The sequence below is a fragment of the Marmota monax genome, unplaced genomic scaffold (genome assembly GCF_021218885.2).
Source record: "Marmota monax isolate L192 unplaced genomic scaffold, Marmota_monax_Labrador192_F-V1.1 WCK01_AAM20220418_F8-fsc00263, whole genome shotgun sequence".
In the NCBI taxonomy this organism is placed as follows: Eukaryota; Metazoa; Chordata; class Mammalia; order Rodentia; family Sciuridae; genus Marmota; species Marmota monax.
The window spans coordinates 463,101-480,771 of record NW_026693408.1 but is presented as its reverse complement, the minus strand read 5'-3'; the positions used below and the strand labels follow the sequence as shown (position 1 = coordinate 480,771).

The window sequence follows — 17,671 nt, the reverse complement described above, 5'->3', positions numbered from 1 at the left end:
CTGTAAGAGTCTTTCCCCCTTTTTCTTAAAGGGTATTTTGATCATTCTTGAAACTTTAATTTTACATGTAATTATTAGAATCATCTTATTAATTTCATTTTTTAAGAAAAGGCTATTTAGATGTAGGTTATAATCAGTCTACAGACAAGTTTGAAAACTGATACCTTAATTTATTCATTATATAATTCATAAACATGATATATTCCACCATTGTTTATTTCTTCTAATATATTTTAGCTTTTGTAGAGGTCTTTCCCATTTTTTTTATGATTTTTCACCTACAAATGTAATAAGAAAAAATGTTATCCTATTTTAAATGGTATCCTTTTCGAACTTTCATTTTCTTTTTTTTTTTTCCTTCTGTTTTTTGTCTTGTTTTTTTAAGATGGGATCTCATTACATTGATTGCCCAGGCTTCTTAAAAGAGCCCTTTAAAAACAGAGTTTACACTGGCTGGTGGAAAGCAGGGAAGTAAGAGATATGCTTCATAGGAAGTACTAGTCATGCCATTGCTGCCTTGAAGATAAAGCGGGGGTCAACTGAGAAGGAAAATACGCAGCCTCTAGGAGCAATGAATGACCTCTGGTTGAAAGAACAGGATTGGGGACCTCAGACCTAGAGTAGTAAGGAACTAGAGTCTTTCAATAACTGAAATAAACTTGGAAAAAGACTTTTCCCTAGAGTCTCTATGTAAGAGCCCAGCCCAGGCAACATCTTGGTTTCAGCCTTCAAGTGAGATGGTGAGCCAAGACTACAGGCAAGCTGGCTCAGATTTCTGACCTAAAGAACCATGAGATAATAAATATGGGCTGTTTTAAGTCATTAATCTTGTGGTAATTTATTATTCAGTAACAAAAAATTAATATATTCTCTCTTTTATAGTTTTCCTACTCTTTTTGTCTCTGCAGGCTTTATTCTAGAAAATTTTTGCTGATATATCTTCTAGGTAACTAATTCTTCCTTCAGTTATATCTAATATGTTGTTAAATTTACTCATTAAATTCTTAATTCAGTTATTATAGTTCTAAGTTCTAGAATTTCCATTTAGTTCTCTTTTTAAAGTCCTCATTTAAAAAAAAGTCCTCATTTCTATACCTAAAATTTTAATCTTGCCTTTTATTACCTTGAACATACATATCATCATAATTACTTTAAAATGTGACTATAATAATACCAATACCTCTTGTGAATCTGTTTCTGTTGGATCTTGTCTTATTGCCTTGTATGTTTAGTTATTTTTTATTATGTGCTAGATCTTGCTTTGTAAAAACTGTTACCTAGAAATATTGATACCTAGCACAATGCTATCTTCCTCCAGAAAGAATTTATATTTACTTCTGCTAAGCATATGGGGACACTAACAATTTAGGTTCACTTCTGTAGAAGTTCAGCAAATGAGATGTGCCTCCATGGACTTACCTCTCTCTCTGGTTTCTTTACTTCTAGGATGTAACTCTTGGTCCCAATACAAAGCAAAGGAAATTTGCTAGATTCTGTTAGAAAGCCCTGAACTCTAATCCCTATCTCTTAGCCATAAGACAGTCCAAAGCACTAGTCAAATATTTCATCTGCCCCTTTTAAAATTTAAATGTCCCCAAGGGAAAGACAACCTCAAATGTTGGGCTCCCCACACTGGGCTTCTGTCTTTCTCTGGATCCCAATTTAATAATTCTTCACTAACTTATAAGCTCTCTAGGGACAAATGCTGAGCATGGGGAAAGCGGTGGGAATATTGTGAGCACAACTATTTCAGACATATTTTTTATTAATATCCCTAATTTTAGCCACTTGTTTCATTTTCTATACTTGTCATCTCTATATTCACAGCCTCTTGGGGATCTATTAAAGAAAGATTGTCTTTCTTATTACAAATGACTAATTTATTTATTCTCACTTCCTCTGCTGTTTTATCTTATCAAGATTCCAACAACTTTAATATTTCAGAAATTTTTTAAAACCTTAATTCACTGATATTGCCATGGTTCTTTTTTTTGTGTTTCATTACCATCTTAAACAAGAAATTCCAAACTGTCATTTGAAAGGTGAACATATTAAGACCCATGAAGACAGGTGGGTTGCCCAAGGTCACAGAGCACTAGAGCAGTGAAGATCGGAAGTGGATTTAGAACCTATGCCTTCTAAGTCACAGCTATTTTGTGCCTCATACCAAATGTCTCTTTTATCATGGAAATTTTGTTGTGAATATTTGTTTATAAATACACACACTATACATATATACACATACACACTAATAGAGAAAAATAAAACAATTTAAGAGCAGGCCAATGTTCATTATTATACAAAGTTGGAGGAAGAAGGGAGTAAAAGATATACCAATTATTTCACACTATGGTTGTAACTGTTAATGACCTTTGCACTGCCAGACCTAATAATAAACACTTAAAAAAAGCTAAATATTTCATAGAACTTTCAAAATATAAAAAATTTCCTATTCTGGTAGAACAATTTAATATTTTAGAAGGAGAAAGAAAAGGTGTATGTTTGTTTTCTGCACTCTTCCAATTAATTAATATTACTATATAACTTAGTTGAAATAAGTATTTTAAAATGATAAACATTTAAAAATTTATTTCCTAATAAATTTTACCAACATCATCTAATGAATAAAACATAGAAACAAATCAACAAAAACTTTAAAAACAATTCAAAACTAGGGGTTGAGGACTAGGGGAATAGATAAATGGTAGAGTGCTTGCCTAGCATGCACAAGGCCCTGAGTTCTTTCCCCAGCACTGTAAAACAAAACAAAACAAATTTAGGCATCAGAATATTTTATTCTTGTTCCAATCCTCCCATTTAATTGTACGCAAGCCAACAATCTGTCCTTTGGTTTATGTGTATACCTGTCCCTATGTCTTTACAATGCTCTAATTTAATAAAGACTAACAAGTTTTATAAACTATACACTCCTGTTACATTTTATTTTTCAAAACTGCAAATGCACAGTCCTCTGTATTAGTTTCCTAATGCTATTGTAATGAATTACCACCAAGTATTGGTTTAAAACAATAGACATTTATTGTCTTATAGTTCTGGAGGTCAGAAGTCCAAAATGGATCTTATGGGACCAAAATAAAGGAGTCAGTAGAACTTTACTTTTTTTCTATCTTTTAGAGGCTTCCAATATTCTTTGCTTCCTGGTTTTACACTATTACAAACTCTGCTTTTGTTATCACATCTCCTTCTTTGACTAAGACCTCTGGTTTCCTTTTTGTAAAAACCCTTTTAATTATATTGTGTCTACCAGAATAACTGAGGCTAATTCTTCAACTTCAAGATCATTAATTTAATCAAATCTGCAGAGTTCCTTCTGTTGTATGAAGTAATATATAGATAGGGTCCAGGGATTAGGATGTGAACATTGGGTGGAGGGCATTACTGACAAAAGAAAGTTTTAGATCATCAATTAACAGTAAATTGACAATATTTTAATAAGCAATATGATAGAATTCATTTCCTGGGATGGAACCTATTGTTTTATTAGCTTATTTGAGCAAAAGCAAGTTTGTTGTTTGTTTGCTTAAACAGTAATATGCCATTACCAGATTATTTCCCCTCTCTTAAGTGGTATCTATAGATTGGTACAAGGGAAAAGGGGGACAAGGAAAGCTAAAATCACTTCTAAAGTTTTTATTTTCCCAAATTAGAACATAAGATGAGAAGATACCATAAAACTGAATATCGGTTATAGCTATAAAATTAAAACTGTTTTTAAATGTAATAGCTGTCCTATAGAGATAAATATAATTATCTGAGAATTTTCATGTAGGTATTTAATAAATATGTATTTACTCATTATTGCTAAGATCAGTGGTTCAAATTTAACAATAATTCTTATCTCGCTGTAAGCAACAAGGTCTCAAATTACCAACAACTGGGTTTTGGTCCCAGGCCTATCACTAATACCCTGTTAGACAGGAAGAAGTCAATGAGTCTTCCTAGTCCTATACCATTTGTTTAGTGAGGGTTATGGCAGCATTCACAGTGATTAGATAAAATATACTATTCACATTACTACTAAACCTTCAAAACTAAGTAAATGACAAGCCTATAGGGATAAATGAAGCCCATATTTAAAATAACTGTCTGTCTAAAAGCCACAAAGTGAACTCCCTGAAGATCTTTGATATGTCCTGCTTCTATATCCTTCCCTCCCTCCTCTCTCTATTGCCAAATTATCTGTGTCAAACTACCATTTAATTCTCAATAAGAAATAACTATAAATCAAAAGAATGTTTTATTGTTCATAACTTTTTATTAACATCAATTTTTTTCTAATTTGAACAACCCACTGATTTTAAATCTTCTCCTGGCACAAAGAATTTAGGTATGGATTAAGTAAGCATCCCTAATGTGACAAGCTCCAAATGATGCTCAAACAATTTTAGATTTTGGAGTATTTCAGATTCAGATTTTTTTTTTTAATTAGGGATGCTAAATTGGTTAAGTCTATACAAATATTCCAAAATCTGGGGAAAAAATCTGAAATCAAAATACTTCTGCTCCCAAGAATTTCAGATAAAGGATACCCACCCCATACCAATAAAGCATGTTGTCAGTAAGAAGTCAACATCAGCACTATTTTATATATAAATTGGGCATTCCCTCCAAACCCCTCTCCCTCATTAGTTTCTCTTTCAAATTCTGGACTGCAACTCTCTTAGCTCTAAGGGCCTTCAACCACCTAGGCATAAAAGAACAACTGATTTTCCTGATCACATACTCTCTAACAGAGGATCAGTTAAAAATTGGTAAGGAAGCTTCTCTAAGCTCTGCTTCTCTACATGAAAAGATAAACTCCTCTACCACCCAAAGAAATTCTTTTATCTTTAATACCCTTTGCCTACTAGCTATAAACATTACAGTTTCTTTTAGAGACAAAAATAATCTTGTTTTTATTGACCAGAAAGAGGGGGGAAAAAGTTATGCCCAGAAAAATAAGGGATAAAATGTTTGGGAGGTGCTGATAACTATAGTCTAGAAAACACGTGAAAAACTTTACCTTTAGCTGGCCAGTGATGTCGCAGCAGCTGACTGTCTTACCATGCAAGAGACTAAGGTTCAGGGTCAGACTAACGGTTCTGACGTCCTGGGCTGGACACATAGTTGAAGAGAGACACCAAGGAAGAGACGGCCAGCCCAACCCCTCACACAGCATCCCTTCCTGGTTAATCCATGGTGTGATAATGACACTGACTGGCCTCATCCTGCCAATGAATGGCAAGGCACTGCAATGATGGCGCCTAGAAATGAATAGGAGTGATTGGGAATAAAAGGGGGAGGGGGGGGAAAAGGTGGCCATGATGAAGAAATGAATAAAACTCCAAATTTCTGTTACACTGTCATACCTATTACTCTGATATCATAATGACAAGGAAAATGAAAAACAAAACAAAACCAAAAGAAAAAAAAAGAAATAAACAAACGAAGCAAAAGAAAAATTGCTACCTATTAATGCAGCATTCTAAGAATTTGGGTTTGTTCCTACAACCTGACTATATAATAACTTACTGCAAGAAGTTGAGTCAATTTAGCTCATAAACCTATAACAGAGTATTTCTTTTATCATTTAGTGTTTCTAAATTCTGATGATTTATTTTTTCTTTTTATTAGAGCAAAAACTCAATCGACACTATTAAAACAGATCAGACTTACCAAACAATTCCTTGGGCTCCAGAGCCAATTGGTTTCAACTGCTGATAACGTTTTAGGACAGTGAAAGTTGAGTCTGCCACTTGCACACTGTAAAACTGACTATCACATTTACTGTCACTCATGATGTAGTGTCATACAATATTCTGAAGAGCTGGTACTGTTGTCAAATTCCTTAAAAGAGAAACAGAATGAATATGCATTCTTACTGAATTATACTTACACAGCTCACTTAATAGTATTTCAAATATACTGGGATATAAGACAATGTGGCTGTTAAGTTGATAAAATGAGTTGACCAAGTTTTAAACCTAAGAAAGACACAAAAATGCAGATATAAATGCATAGACATTTCAGTGGAACAAGATCATTATGAAAGGAATTTTGAGGCCCAATGGGACAAAATCTTAAGGGTCTGCTTTAAAAAATAACCACTTTTGAGAAGATTTATGTATTATCACCAGCAATGGTAAAACTACTACACTACTAAATGCTTCTCATCAGTTTGCTTTTTGTGAGACAAGTTTATGCTTAGCAGTCTCAACCACAAATGAGGGCATTATTTCAAAATGATAGCTTCTAGAATTCCTAAAGAAAAGCAAATGGCCCAGTCTTCCACTACAGATCCAACACAAAGTGATAAACCGGAAAGCAAGATTCATGTTAAATGATGGGTTGTTGGAGGCCTAGTAACATGGGTAATCATGGATGAGCCTCTGTTTTATGATGCTGGCCTGCAACCCCTGTACCTACAAACTATGCCTTACCCTACAGCAGAAAATATCAACACTACAAAGTTTATTCACATATGCATGAATATAAATTGGCAACTGCAGAAAGTAGATTTTTTGTGCTTTAGGCAGTGATGAGATTTCTACTCTGTAGGAATCTAGCTGATTTTATACAGAAAACAAGCAAACATTTACTTGGTTTCCTAGTTCTTGTCTGATGACACTTACTAAAAAGTTAGTAAGTTATTTGTCTTTTTAATTAAAAAGCCAGCAATAAAATCATATAGATGGGCTGGGGATGTGGCTCAAGCAGTAGTGTGCTCGCCTGGCACGCGTAGGGCGCTGGGTTCGATCCTCAGCACCACATAAAAATAAAATAAAGATATTGTGTTCATTGAAAACTAAAAAATAAATATTAAAAAAATTCTCTCTCTTTAAAAAAAATCATATATTCTCATAACCCACTTGAATCAAAGTGTGAAATATGATATATCAAGAACTATGTAATGTTTTGAACAGCCAACAATAAAAAATTAAAAAAAATTAAAAAAATAAAAAATAAAAAAAATCATATAGATAACCATCCCATATTGCTTAAAAACAGATTTTTTTTCTACAGCTTCATCAAATCCCTGCCTTTTGTTCTATCATTTAACATTTAACATCTACTCAATCAGTTTTTTGAGGAATGATTTGTATTTCAATACAATGATATCTAGGATTGCCATGAAACATAGAAATAAATTGATTAATAACAACCTCAACAAAGATGTGAAGTGAAATCAATAGTTTTTCCAACTGACCATTGCCCCATGTTTTTCCTCATTATTCTTTTTTTTAATACTTATTTATTTTAGTTGGACACAATATCTTTATTCATTTATTTTTATGAGAATCAAACCCAGGGCCTCGCATGTGCTGGGCGAGCACTCTACCACTGAGCCACAACCCCAGCCCCAATTACTCTGACCAGCCATTCCTGCTAAGAGTCATTAGTACAGCTGGCTAGATGGGCCTCCAGGGGCCATTTGTACTAGATGTTAGACAAACATGATGGCTCACATGGACCCTCCCCTGCCTCTAGCAGGATCATCATTCCAACTTATATTGGAGCAACCTAAAGCTTCATGATCTAGAACAACTGCCAAGGCCACACTTCTGTGTGGAGGGGACTCAGGAACAGTCCCAGGCCAAAAGGTCACCGTACCTCATGCTCCAAGAGGGTAGGCATAGGTCTATCTGCTCACCATGGCATCTCATACTCCAAGGACAGGTCAGGGAGGGCCTGCCAATGGGACACTGAGTGTTCAACAAACCTTCACTGATCTGACCCACATTACAACATTTAATGATTCCCTATAATTCTGTTTCATATTACTGACATCTGAATGAATATCCTTTTCTACAGATTAACAAAAGGCTGAAAGAATTTAACTCAATATTTAGGGGGTGTCTTTGTACATAAAGTGGTAAGTATCACAGAAATACACCATGAGTAGTTTTGAACCAGTCTTGAAGTAGCATATAATTCATTATTGATGGGAGAAGTATGAGGATCAAGTCTATATGTTATCTATATTCTAACACAAGTTACTATGAGGTAATGGCCATAAGAAAGATGTAAACAAAGGCAAAAAGCAGAAGAGATCCTACATAATGGCAGGGCTGCTGAAGACAAGGAAGTTTCATGGAGGAGGCAGAATCCACCTTAGACTGTTTTGGTACGGGTAGACAGTAGAGGCACAGAACTCAAATTGTCTAAATATGGCAAAATGTTCAGCTTAGCTAGCAAGGTACAAGTGCAAAGGATTAAAGAGACTCAGTAAAAGGACAGATACCCACTGCAGCCTGCTCTGTTGGGGGCAGCCATTCCTTTGTCATATTGTAAATACACCAGTGATACTGGTTATTCACAAAACATTTACCCATGCAAATGAGATCCCATGCCATAACAATGCCTGTCCTCAGTGAACTTATAAAGCATGTGCTGTAAGTACACTCAGAAAGAGACCTAATACAAGAAGGGTCCTAAACCCAGAATGATAGGGAAGATTTTGGAGTGTGGGGAGAAGTAGCACCTACAGAGAGAGTGAGATAAGTCATTTGAGATCTAGTTTGCTGTATAATGGGGAAATGATGACAAAGAAAAAATGAGATCAGATCAACAAAGGTCATATAAGCTTGGTCCTGAGGGGTGTGTCAAAGCACCAGACATGATCAACCTTGCTTTTCAGATAGGTTATATGGGAAGATGAGAAGGGGATGGATTAGAGTAGGTAGGACCAGAGAGAAAAACCAGATAAAAATGACAGGACAGCAGCACATAGGATGAGGAGAAAATGTATGATTTTGAGAAAGTTTACGTTGCTGACCTGGAGATGAGAAAAAATGAGGGTAAAGCATAAAAGACATGCAGAGCTGGTGAGTTCAATTTTGGGAAAGTGTGAAATGCTAAGGCACAAGCAGCACAACTGTGGCACAGGCCACTGATATACGCTAGAATTCATCCTGTCCCTACTGAGCTGCTCAAGTAGAAACAACAGCTGGCAGCTTTCCTGGAAGCCAGGAATGGCCAGATGAACAACTTTTGGCCTTTGAGGTGTGAACAGAAGTGATGTGTGCAACTTCCAGATCATGTTTTTTTGTTGTTTGGCTTTTATTTTATTTTGTTTTATAGAAAGCTGCTCATTCTCCAATCTTTTCTGTCATAGACCTACAAGTGGAAGTTACACACAAGAGATGGAAGAGTTGTATTCCTGAATGACCTTGAACACAGAGCCACCTTCCATTCTGGACCACCTGTTTATGTTGAGGCTGGGACAAATCAATCTCAACATTGTTGAACAACTTTTGAACTCTCTTCTACATTTACTTGCTACTCATATTCTTACTAGTACCTATATTGTACTAGGTTAGTTTCTTTGAATTTGGGGAGAATATCCAATCATACTAGGATCTATAATTATTAATATGATTTCATCTCAAGATTTAAAATAATTCGAAAATTAAAGTGCCCTTCACTTTCAATAAGTGCCCTTATTAAGCAAAAAAAAAAAAAAAAAAAAAAGTCACGTAAGAGAGAAATTGTCAAAGCTCCTTTCTCTGTCACTTTTGGGCTTCATGAGAGCAAGAGAAAGAAACTCAAGACAACCTGAGAAAGGCACACAATTTAGCTATTAATGAATCTATACTGTTGAGATTGTACTTCAATGAACTGAAGTATCAACTGGGGCTCAGTTTTACAAGTTGGGAAGTACAAGAATTCTTCCTGCAACTACATTAGTATCACACTAAAATCTATATGCACTACCTCTACTTCCCACACCAGTGGGTCCTGGTTCTTCACCTGGGTTCCCATGCTGTGTTGCTATGGCCACTATCATCAGTCCAACAAGGTCCTGCATCCATACTACTTCTGTATTTGGTAGCACCCACCAGCCTGGATTATAACAACTTTTGAAGATCTGCTTCTTCCCCTAGGCTGTGAGCTCCTCAATGGTAGGGAAGAAGGGGCTGGTGGTATAGTACAGCAGTAAGGTACTTGCCTATCAAGTACAAGACCCTGGATTCTATCCCCAGTACCACCCCCATCAAAAAAAAAAAAAAAAAAAAAGAGCAGGAGGGAAAGGAGTAAACAAGGGTATAGAGATAAAAGTAAAAGAAGGCTTCATGGAGGAGGCAAGACCTGACCTGTTCAAAGTATCAACCAGGACATGAGAATGTGGATACTTTCAATACATGCTATTGAGAGCTATAAATTGGTAAATACTTTTTTTTTTTGAGGGAAAACAAGTATCATAACTACAATTCTATAATGTATCTAACAAATATATGTGTAAGAGTATTCAAAGATATACGTGCACGATGTTTGTAGCATTTCTTGTGATAGGCAAAAAAACTACGAATACCTTAATGTACACAGAGGATTGAATTATTAATATTACAGCATAAAGTGCTATTAAAGCCATTAAATAGAAGCAGGACTTAATATGTATTGATATGGAAAGATGTCTAAGATATAGAAAAGAAATAAAGCGAATTGAAGAGTATACATAGCAAATGTCAATCTATGTACACGTACACACCTACACACCTACACACACACACGATGTAAACAAGTACAGAGAAACTGTAAGAAATGAGAAAATTTCCCTTTCTGGTCTTTTTTATTTTTGGAATCATGCACATATTTCACATTTTAAAAACCTTATTAAAGAAGAAATTTTAAATGAAAATCTAAAAAATGATCCTTCTGATACCCAAGGGTTTAAGGCAGATGAAGCTAGAAAAGGGAGAGTGGGCCAGGCTCTAAGGGACACATTGATAAGTGCTCTAACAACATATGAGGGTAATACTACTCCTTCTGTATAAATGAGGAAACTGGGGTTTGGAGACAGGAAGAGAGTAATTCTCAGTACAATCCAGATTTGAACTGGTGTGTGTTTGACCACATATTCATTTTCTTCCCAACATACTACTCTAATATTTCTGATTTTATTTACAAAGTAGTCATGTGTCCAAGGGCTAGTCAGGACTAGGCCAGAAAAATTACAGTCCTTCTCATGTTATCATATTGCTTTTCCTACACCAAAACATTTTTTCTTTTACTGATAAAGATGACTCACTGATCCACACTCAAACCTTTTAATCACACTACAGCTTCAGAACACTCAAGACATGCACCATATAAATGAACCGACCTGCTGCGGTTAACAGATTCTCATAATCATCCTCTTTGTTTCAATACTTCCTCCTGAATTTTTCATTATCAAACTGTTTTTTGGTGTCCTATTTTAATTCTTATGAAAAAAAATAGCTTTGTAAAATAAACTTCTTTCTTCTTAGTGCTAAGGATCAAACTCAGGGCTTCACATGTGCTAACCAAGTACTGTACCACTGAACTACACTCCCAGCCCAAACTCACTTTGATAATCAATAACCTTATAGCTTTGCAGAGCCATCCTCTGAACATCAGTTCTTAAGTGACAATACATACTACAATGTAGAATAACAACTAGTATTTGGTTATCACTTCACTAAACTATTGGATCCTAAGAATACAGGAGGCTTCTACCATCCCTGCTTTCAGGCACCTGGGCCCATCCATTCTCCTCCTCTTCAGCCTCCACTCGCAGCTGTGGGGTAGGCCTTCTTATTACTCTCTGAATCCAGAAATATCAGAAGCACTATGTAAGCCTCCATTTGGGCTACTTTCAAACCACTGCACACAAGACATTTTAGAGAGATCTGTCCACCTGAGAACCTGTACATAAATACTCATGTACTATTTGTAACAGATTCAAAGTGAAATAATCCAATTGTCCTTCAACTGGTGAATGGTTAAATGATTGTGTATCTGTATCACGGAATACTCCTCAGCAAGGAAAAGAACCAAACTACTAACATAATTCAGGTGAACCTCAAAGACATTATACAGTTGGCCCTCCATAACCTCTACATCTGAGGATTAAACCAAACATGGATTTAGAAAGGATTTCAGATGATTCATGGGTACTAAGATACAATTAAAAAGGGGGAAAAAGTTCTGGTGTGCTATTGTTATATATAGCAGGGTGACTATAGATAACAATAATGTGCTACACATTTCAAAAAGCTGAAAAGATTTTGAAATTTTTTACTATAAAGAATGATAAATGTTTGAAGTGATAGAATGTCTGACCTGATTTAAATATTATATGATATATAAATGTATCAAAACATTACATGGTACCCCTACTAATATGCACAATTTTATGTTTAATATATCAGTTCAAATAATTTTAAATTTAAAAAGAAGACATCTGGGGAAAACTGCATCTATACTGAGCATGTAAAGTACTGACATTTTCTTCTTGTCATTATTCCCTAAATTACACAACAACTATTCATACAGTATTGACATTGTATTAGGTAATATAAATCATTTAGAGATGACTTAAAGTATATGAGAGAGTTTGCATAGGTTATATGCAAATACTATACCATTTTATAAGGGTCTTGAGCATCCATGGATTTTGGTATCCATAGGAGAGAACTAGAACCAATTCCCCAAGGGTACTAAGGACTTAGTTAAAAAAAAATTGCAAAAGGTCACATTCTATATAATTTCATATATATTCTTGAAATTACAAAATTATAGAGATATAGAAAATATTAGTGACTGTCAGGGTTTTAGATGGTGGGGGCAAGGTAGGTAATAAGGGGTAGCACAAAGAGATCTTTGCGATGATAAAATAGTTCTATATCTTTATTGTGGCAGTGGTAGTAGTTCTACAAATCTCCATATGTGATAAAATAATAGCGAACTGTACATATACACCATACTAATGCCAATTTCCTTGTTCCTTGATAACGTACTATTGTTATGTAAATATACAATCACTGGAGAAGACTGGGTGACAGGTAAGTGGGTCTTTGCAACTTCTTATGGGTCTACAATTATTGCACAATAAGGAATTTATAAAAGTGACAAGTGATCTTACACTTGTCCCTGAGCGCTGATTTCTAGAAAATATGCAGTAATCACAGCATTTCCTGTTTGAATTTCTTTAATAGTAACTTTTGAGAGTAAGATTCAAAACCTTAGTAGGAGACAGAAAGCACTCTGATCCACTTTTGGGCAAACTAACTAGGATAAGCATACACACCTATTGCACACCTGCAGGCCTATGCCCCAACAACTTCATCTGCTTGAAATGACTTCCCTCCTGCTTCTGTTCTTCTCCTTCAAAATCTAGTTAGAGCATCTTCTTCTTCCTCAGCTTTCCTCTACAGCCTTTCCTTTCAAACTGTGCTGGACCTGCCCCCATTTTTGCCATCACAACTTGTCTTTATTTAAAAATATTTTACCTTGTAAATCTACCTCCAGCTCTACTCTGAGCTTTTTAATGGTAGAAAATATGTCTGACTTACTTCTCAATCTCCTACTAATTACATAGTGGGTGCCCAGTTAATGTTTATTAAGGTGAAACCAATTGGGAGAATAAATATGGTAGAGTAGTGTGGAGCAGTGGTTAGGATCTGGAGTCTGGAGTCAGACTCCCAGTGGGTCAGCCACTTAGCTGGGTGACCTGGGGCAAATGACAGTAGTCATCTGCAAAACAGAGATGAACACAGAATCTCGGGGTGCTTCTCGATGGGAAAGTGCAGGCCACCCAAGATGGTGACATTGACAAGTACACCCTGAATCTTAATGAACCAACTACTAATTTTCAGGAAATACAGAGAAAAGCATTAAGTTACATTGCAGAGATATAGTCAGTAAAACCCCAACTGTGGAAATGATACAGAAAAACCCATGTACATCAACAAGTAAACTCCAAGGGAAACTAAAAAGAAAATAGAGGGGGAAATCTATATGTTAAAAAAAAGTAAGGACATATCAACTAATCACAGCATATGGATCTTACCTGGATCTGCCTTCAAATGATTAAACTATAGAATTCATGATTCAATCAAAAATTTGAATACTAACTGGTTATTTGATTATATGAATGAATTACTGCATGTTCAAGTTTAAAAGGTCCTTATCTTTTGGAGACATATACTGAAAAATTCACGGATGAAGTTAGGCAATATTTAGGATTTGCTTGAAAATAATGAGTGGAATAAATATGTAAGTGAATAAGGTTTGAAATGAAACAAGATTAATGTTTTATCTTGTACATCATGAAAACAATTAGCTTAATATTAATCACTCTGTATAACATTTTACTTGGAAAATTTTATTTTAAATAGACAAATTCAAGTGTATTTTCAAACCTTTATTTAGGGGAGCAAATAAACACATTTTAATCTGTTAACAAATTATTATAAAGTACTGCCCACCTCAGATTTAAATTCTCTGAGAAAAATCAAAGCTTTCCAGAGACTATGCCAAAAAAGGATTATTTCTAACCTCACAGGATTCTTCTGGAAGAGGAAAAAAAGGTTAAAAGGAGGAAAACATTTAAATAGACTGGACTTTATTTTTCCAGAACAAATTAAAAGCCAAACAAAAATATTCAGAGGAGCTAAGGACCCAGGAAAGAATGTTGCACTGGGGGAAGATCTGGGTTCAAATTCCACTTACCAGCCACTTGCTATGAAGCAGACTGCAAAATGCTGTGAGCCTCCACTTCCTCATCTGTAAAAATGAGTTTCACAGCCGCTACTCACAGGGTTCCAGTAACAATCAAATGAGTACCTAAGCTGGTACCTGGGCAAACAGGGCCTAGTTCCCCTGGCCTTAGGCTACTTTTCCAGATCTTCACAGCTCCTCCCTCCCACACAATCTGTCCTGGAGGTTGACAATCTTGCAACTAAGGTTGAATGAGGTCTGCATTTAGCTAGGCTCACAGAATTTTTATGAAAATTTTTAATTATATATTGCCAACATTTAAAACCCAGGAAAGTACATAAACAAATTTGGAGTTCTGACTTGTAAAAAATTGCTACAAGAAAATTGCTAGTTCTCCAGGATCCCCACTACTCCAAGATCTTACACTTGTCCCTGAGGGCTGATTCTTAGCTCCACAGAGGACTAAAGTCCTTCCTTCCTTTTGCCCTTTCACACTTCTGTGCCTCTCCCTGTCTAGAAAAATTCTGGTCACCATTAAAGGCCCACCAGCAACACCTGTCACCTCCTCCACATTTCCATGGCACAGAAACTCCTCTACAGCAGGCATAATACCCTGTCCTGGAAACAGTCTTCTCTCTGGGTTCCTGGGCCCTCTGGGGGAAGGGACCCTGTTGCTATCTCCTTTGTGTCCCTAGGGCCTAGCAAAAACCATGACCTAGATAATGCAGAATTCAGTAGATGTGTCTCCAATGTGTAGAAAGAAACCAGAGCTGAACTCTTACAAAAATGTAAGATTTATATCACAGCTTGTTCTGACAGCCACCAAATAAAGGGGTCAAGGATATTAAAACATTTCACAAATGAGAACAAGTTTCCATCTGCTTACAAGTTTCAACATAGAAGTCACTAAATGTACAGATAAAGCAGAAACAACAGGCAGGCAGGGTCATTCCTTACATCATTCATTGAACTGATACTACTAAATACTTACTGTGTGTTTCCTAAGCACTGCATAAATCAGGCAGCTACCTATTTTCATAAAGCTACAGAAAATAAACAGCCAAATAAACAAAGAAGTGTCAAACCAGAGTTAAGTGCCAGAAACAAAATGAAATAAAGTAATGGAATAGAATGACTAAGGGAAGAAAGAGAATGGTCAAGGCAGGCCTTACCAAAAATGAGACATCTGACCAGAGGAAGGAGCAGTAAGAGCCATCTGTGTAAAAATGCCAGGGACAACTACAAAACAAGGGAACGAGCAGGTGCAAAGGTCCTGAGGTAAATGGATTTGGCATGTTCAAGGCAGGTGAGATGGGTGAGCTAGAAGACCAGAGTTCTGGTGTTGTGGGTGGTGGGGGGGGAAGTGGTAGAGGAGGTGGGCAGGGCTCACTTTGGCTTTGCTGGGAACTGTGCAATGACAAGGCATTGGAGGTGTGCAGGAAGTGGGATTGGGGGAGGCCTCTGGGCTGACTGGGAGAAGGTTCCTACCACACTCACAACCCCAAGGGGCAGTACTCCGCCCAGTTTTCTACAAATGTGCACCGACTCCTGCCCCAGACGCTTTCATACAGTCATACAGACCGACAACTGTGCCCCCAAAAGTAGACACTGCCCCCACTCTCCTGAGGGCAAAACCGAGGACAGCGAGTGTTAGTCCCTTAGCCAAGGTCGCAGGCACCAGACTCGGAGCTCCTAACATCCGGCATGGGTGCGCAGCTGTGTGCCCCACAACCCGGAGGGCTGGTGCCCACAGAAACCCCTCGGGCAGGTCTGCTGGGGTCAGGCCGGAAAGCGGACCCAAAGCCCCGGACTGCTGACAGCCGGACGGGAGGGGGCGACTGCGGCATCCCGGAGGACAGGGGCGGCGGCTGTGGCCGACAGCGCCCGGCAGACCCCTGCCCACCCCTGCCCGGCGGTCCCGCGCCCACCCCGCAGACCTGGGCCGCGCGGTTTTCCCGCCGCCCCTCCCCAGAGGGGCCCGGCCCATGCAGCCCCCGCCAGGCCTAGACCGCCCGCCAGGCTCACCTCGCCTCCCCGCCGCCGCCAGGGAGAGAGGGCAAGCCCGCAGACTGTCGGCGCAGCACACTAGCCGCTCCCGGCTCTGCTGCCAGGGGGCTCGGCCCGCCGCCCCGCCCCGCTCTGCTCCGCCCCGTCGCCGCCGCAGTGGCTGTGAGGGGCGCCGGGGCGCTTCGACCCTTCCGGTCCGGCTCCCTTCTCCTCCGCTGCTGCCGCCGCGGCCGCGGCGCTCTGCCTGAACGACCCTCGGGCCCACCAATCAGCACGCGGAGTGTCGGACAGGCGCGGCCAATCGTGCCAAGGGGGCGGGTCGCTGTCGGAGATAAGGGAGGGACCAGGAGCTGTGTAGCCCCCCCCCCCCCCCCCCCGCGCAGGCCTGGTCCGGGGTCGGGTGGGAGCGGCGCCCCCTAGGTGGCTCAGCCCAGCGGGCCGTCTGGCTACTGCGCTCGGGTCTGCGCTGTGAGCGCAGCGGGATGGAGACCTCTGCACGGCTTGGCCCGCCTGCCTAGCCCGCCCTCGAAAAGGGGGGAGGTGGCTGGACGCGGAGTGGGTGGGCCTAGGGGACCCAGAGCCTGCGAGGGCCGGACCGGCGAGGGTGGACACCTCACAGCTGTGGGGTCCGAGGGGGAAGTAGGGCCTCGGGGCTGCAGGTGCAGGCTCTTAGCGGCGAGGCGGCTTGGAAAAGGACCTGGGCCCGCCAGTTTCAGAAACAGCCCAAAACGAAGGGAAGGGAGGCTGGGGCCTCGGCTGCTAGGAACCCGCGGTATAATGGACCCGGGAGGTGGAGGCAAAGGCGGCGAGGGAGGAGGGAGGAGGAGCGTTGGGTCTCTGGACTCTTGCTGGCTGCGGCTGGGGACTCTGCGCTTGCCACACCGAATCGGTTTGTAGGGGTGCGGCCAGAAGTCTGGCTACTGCAGGGAGGGAGGAGTGAGGAGAGATGACCATGATCCCGATGAGTCGGTGACGGGGAAGGGAGAGAACTCTTGGTGACAGGAGTCAGGCCTCTGTAGGTAGAGAAGGGGTTTGAGCAGTGCTGAGGAACTGCTAGGGACTGGGGTCCTTTGACAGTGAGCTGCTTCTGAGGCAGCTTCCGCAGCCCTTGGCCCTCACATTGGGTTCCAGCAGGCCCAGGTTCGTATAAAAGGTTGGGGGAACACGCAAAGTTTGAGGTGTTGACAGATCTGAATCTGGA

General features: G+C 39.2%; 1 protein-coding gene across 4 annotated transcripts in view; it reads right to left on the bottom strand.

Moving 5' to 3' along the window:
- Mapk9 (mitogen-activated protein kinase 9) overlaps window positions 1-16,687 on the bottom strand; it is a 50,684-nt gene extending 33,997 nt beyond the window's left edge. Inside the window, exons 1-2 of one of the 4 annotated variants that reach the window (XM_058583353.1) lie at window positions 16,489-16,687; window positions 5,677-5,847 (exon numbers count right to left, since the gene is read on the bottom strand). In XM_058583353.1, coding sequence (XP_058439336.1) covers window positions 5,677-5,798 — 122 coding nt within the window. In that variant the 5' untranslated portion in view covers window positions 5,799-5,847; window positions 16,489-16,687. Of the gene's footprint in view, window positions 1-5,023; window positions 5,265-5,676; window positions 5,848-16,488 lie in introns of those variants that run through there. The other 3 variants (XM_046457066.2, XM_046457065.2, XM_046457067.2) reach the window with 3 other exon arrangements.
- Between the last annotated feature and the right edge of the window lie 984 nt (window positions 16,688-17,671).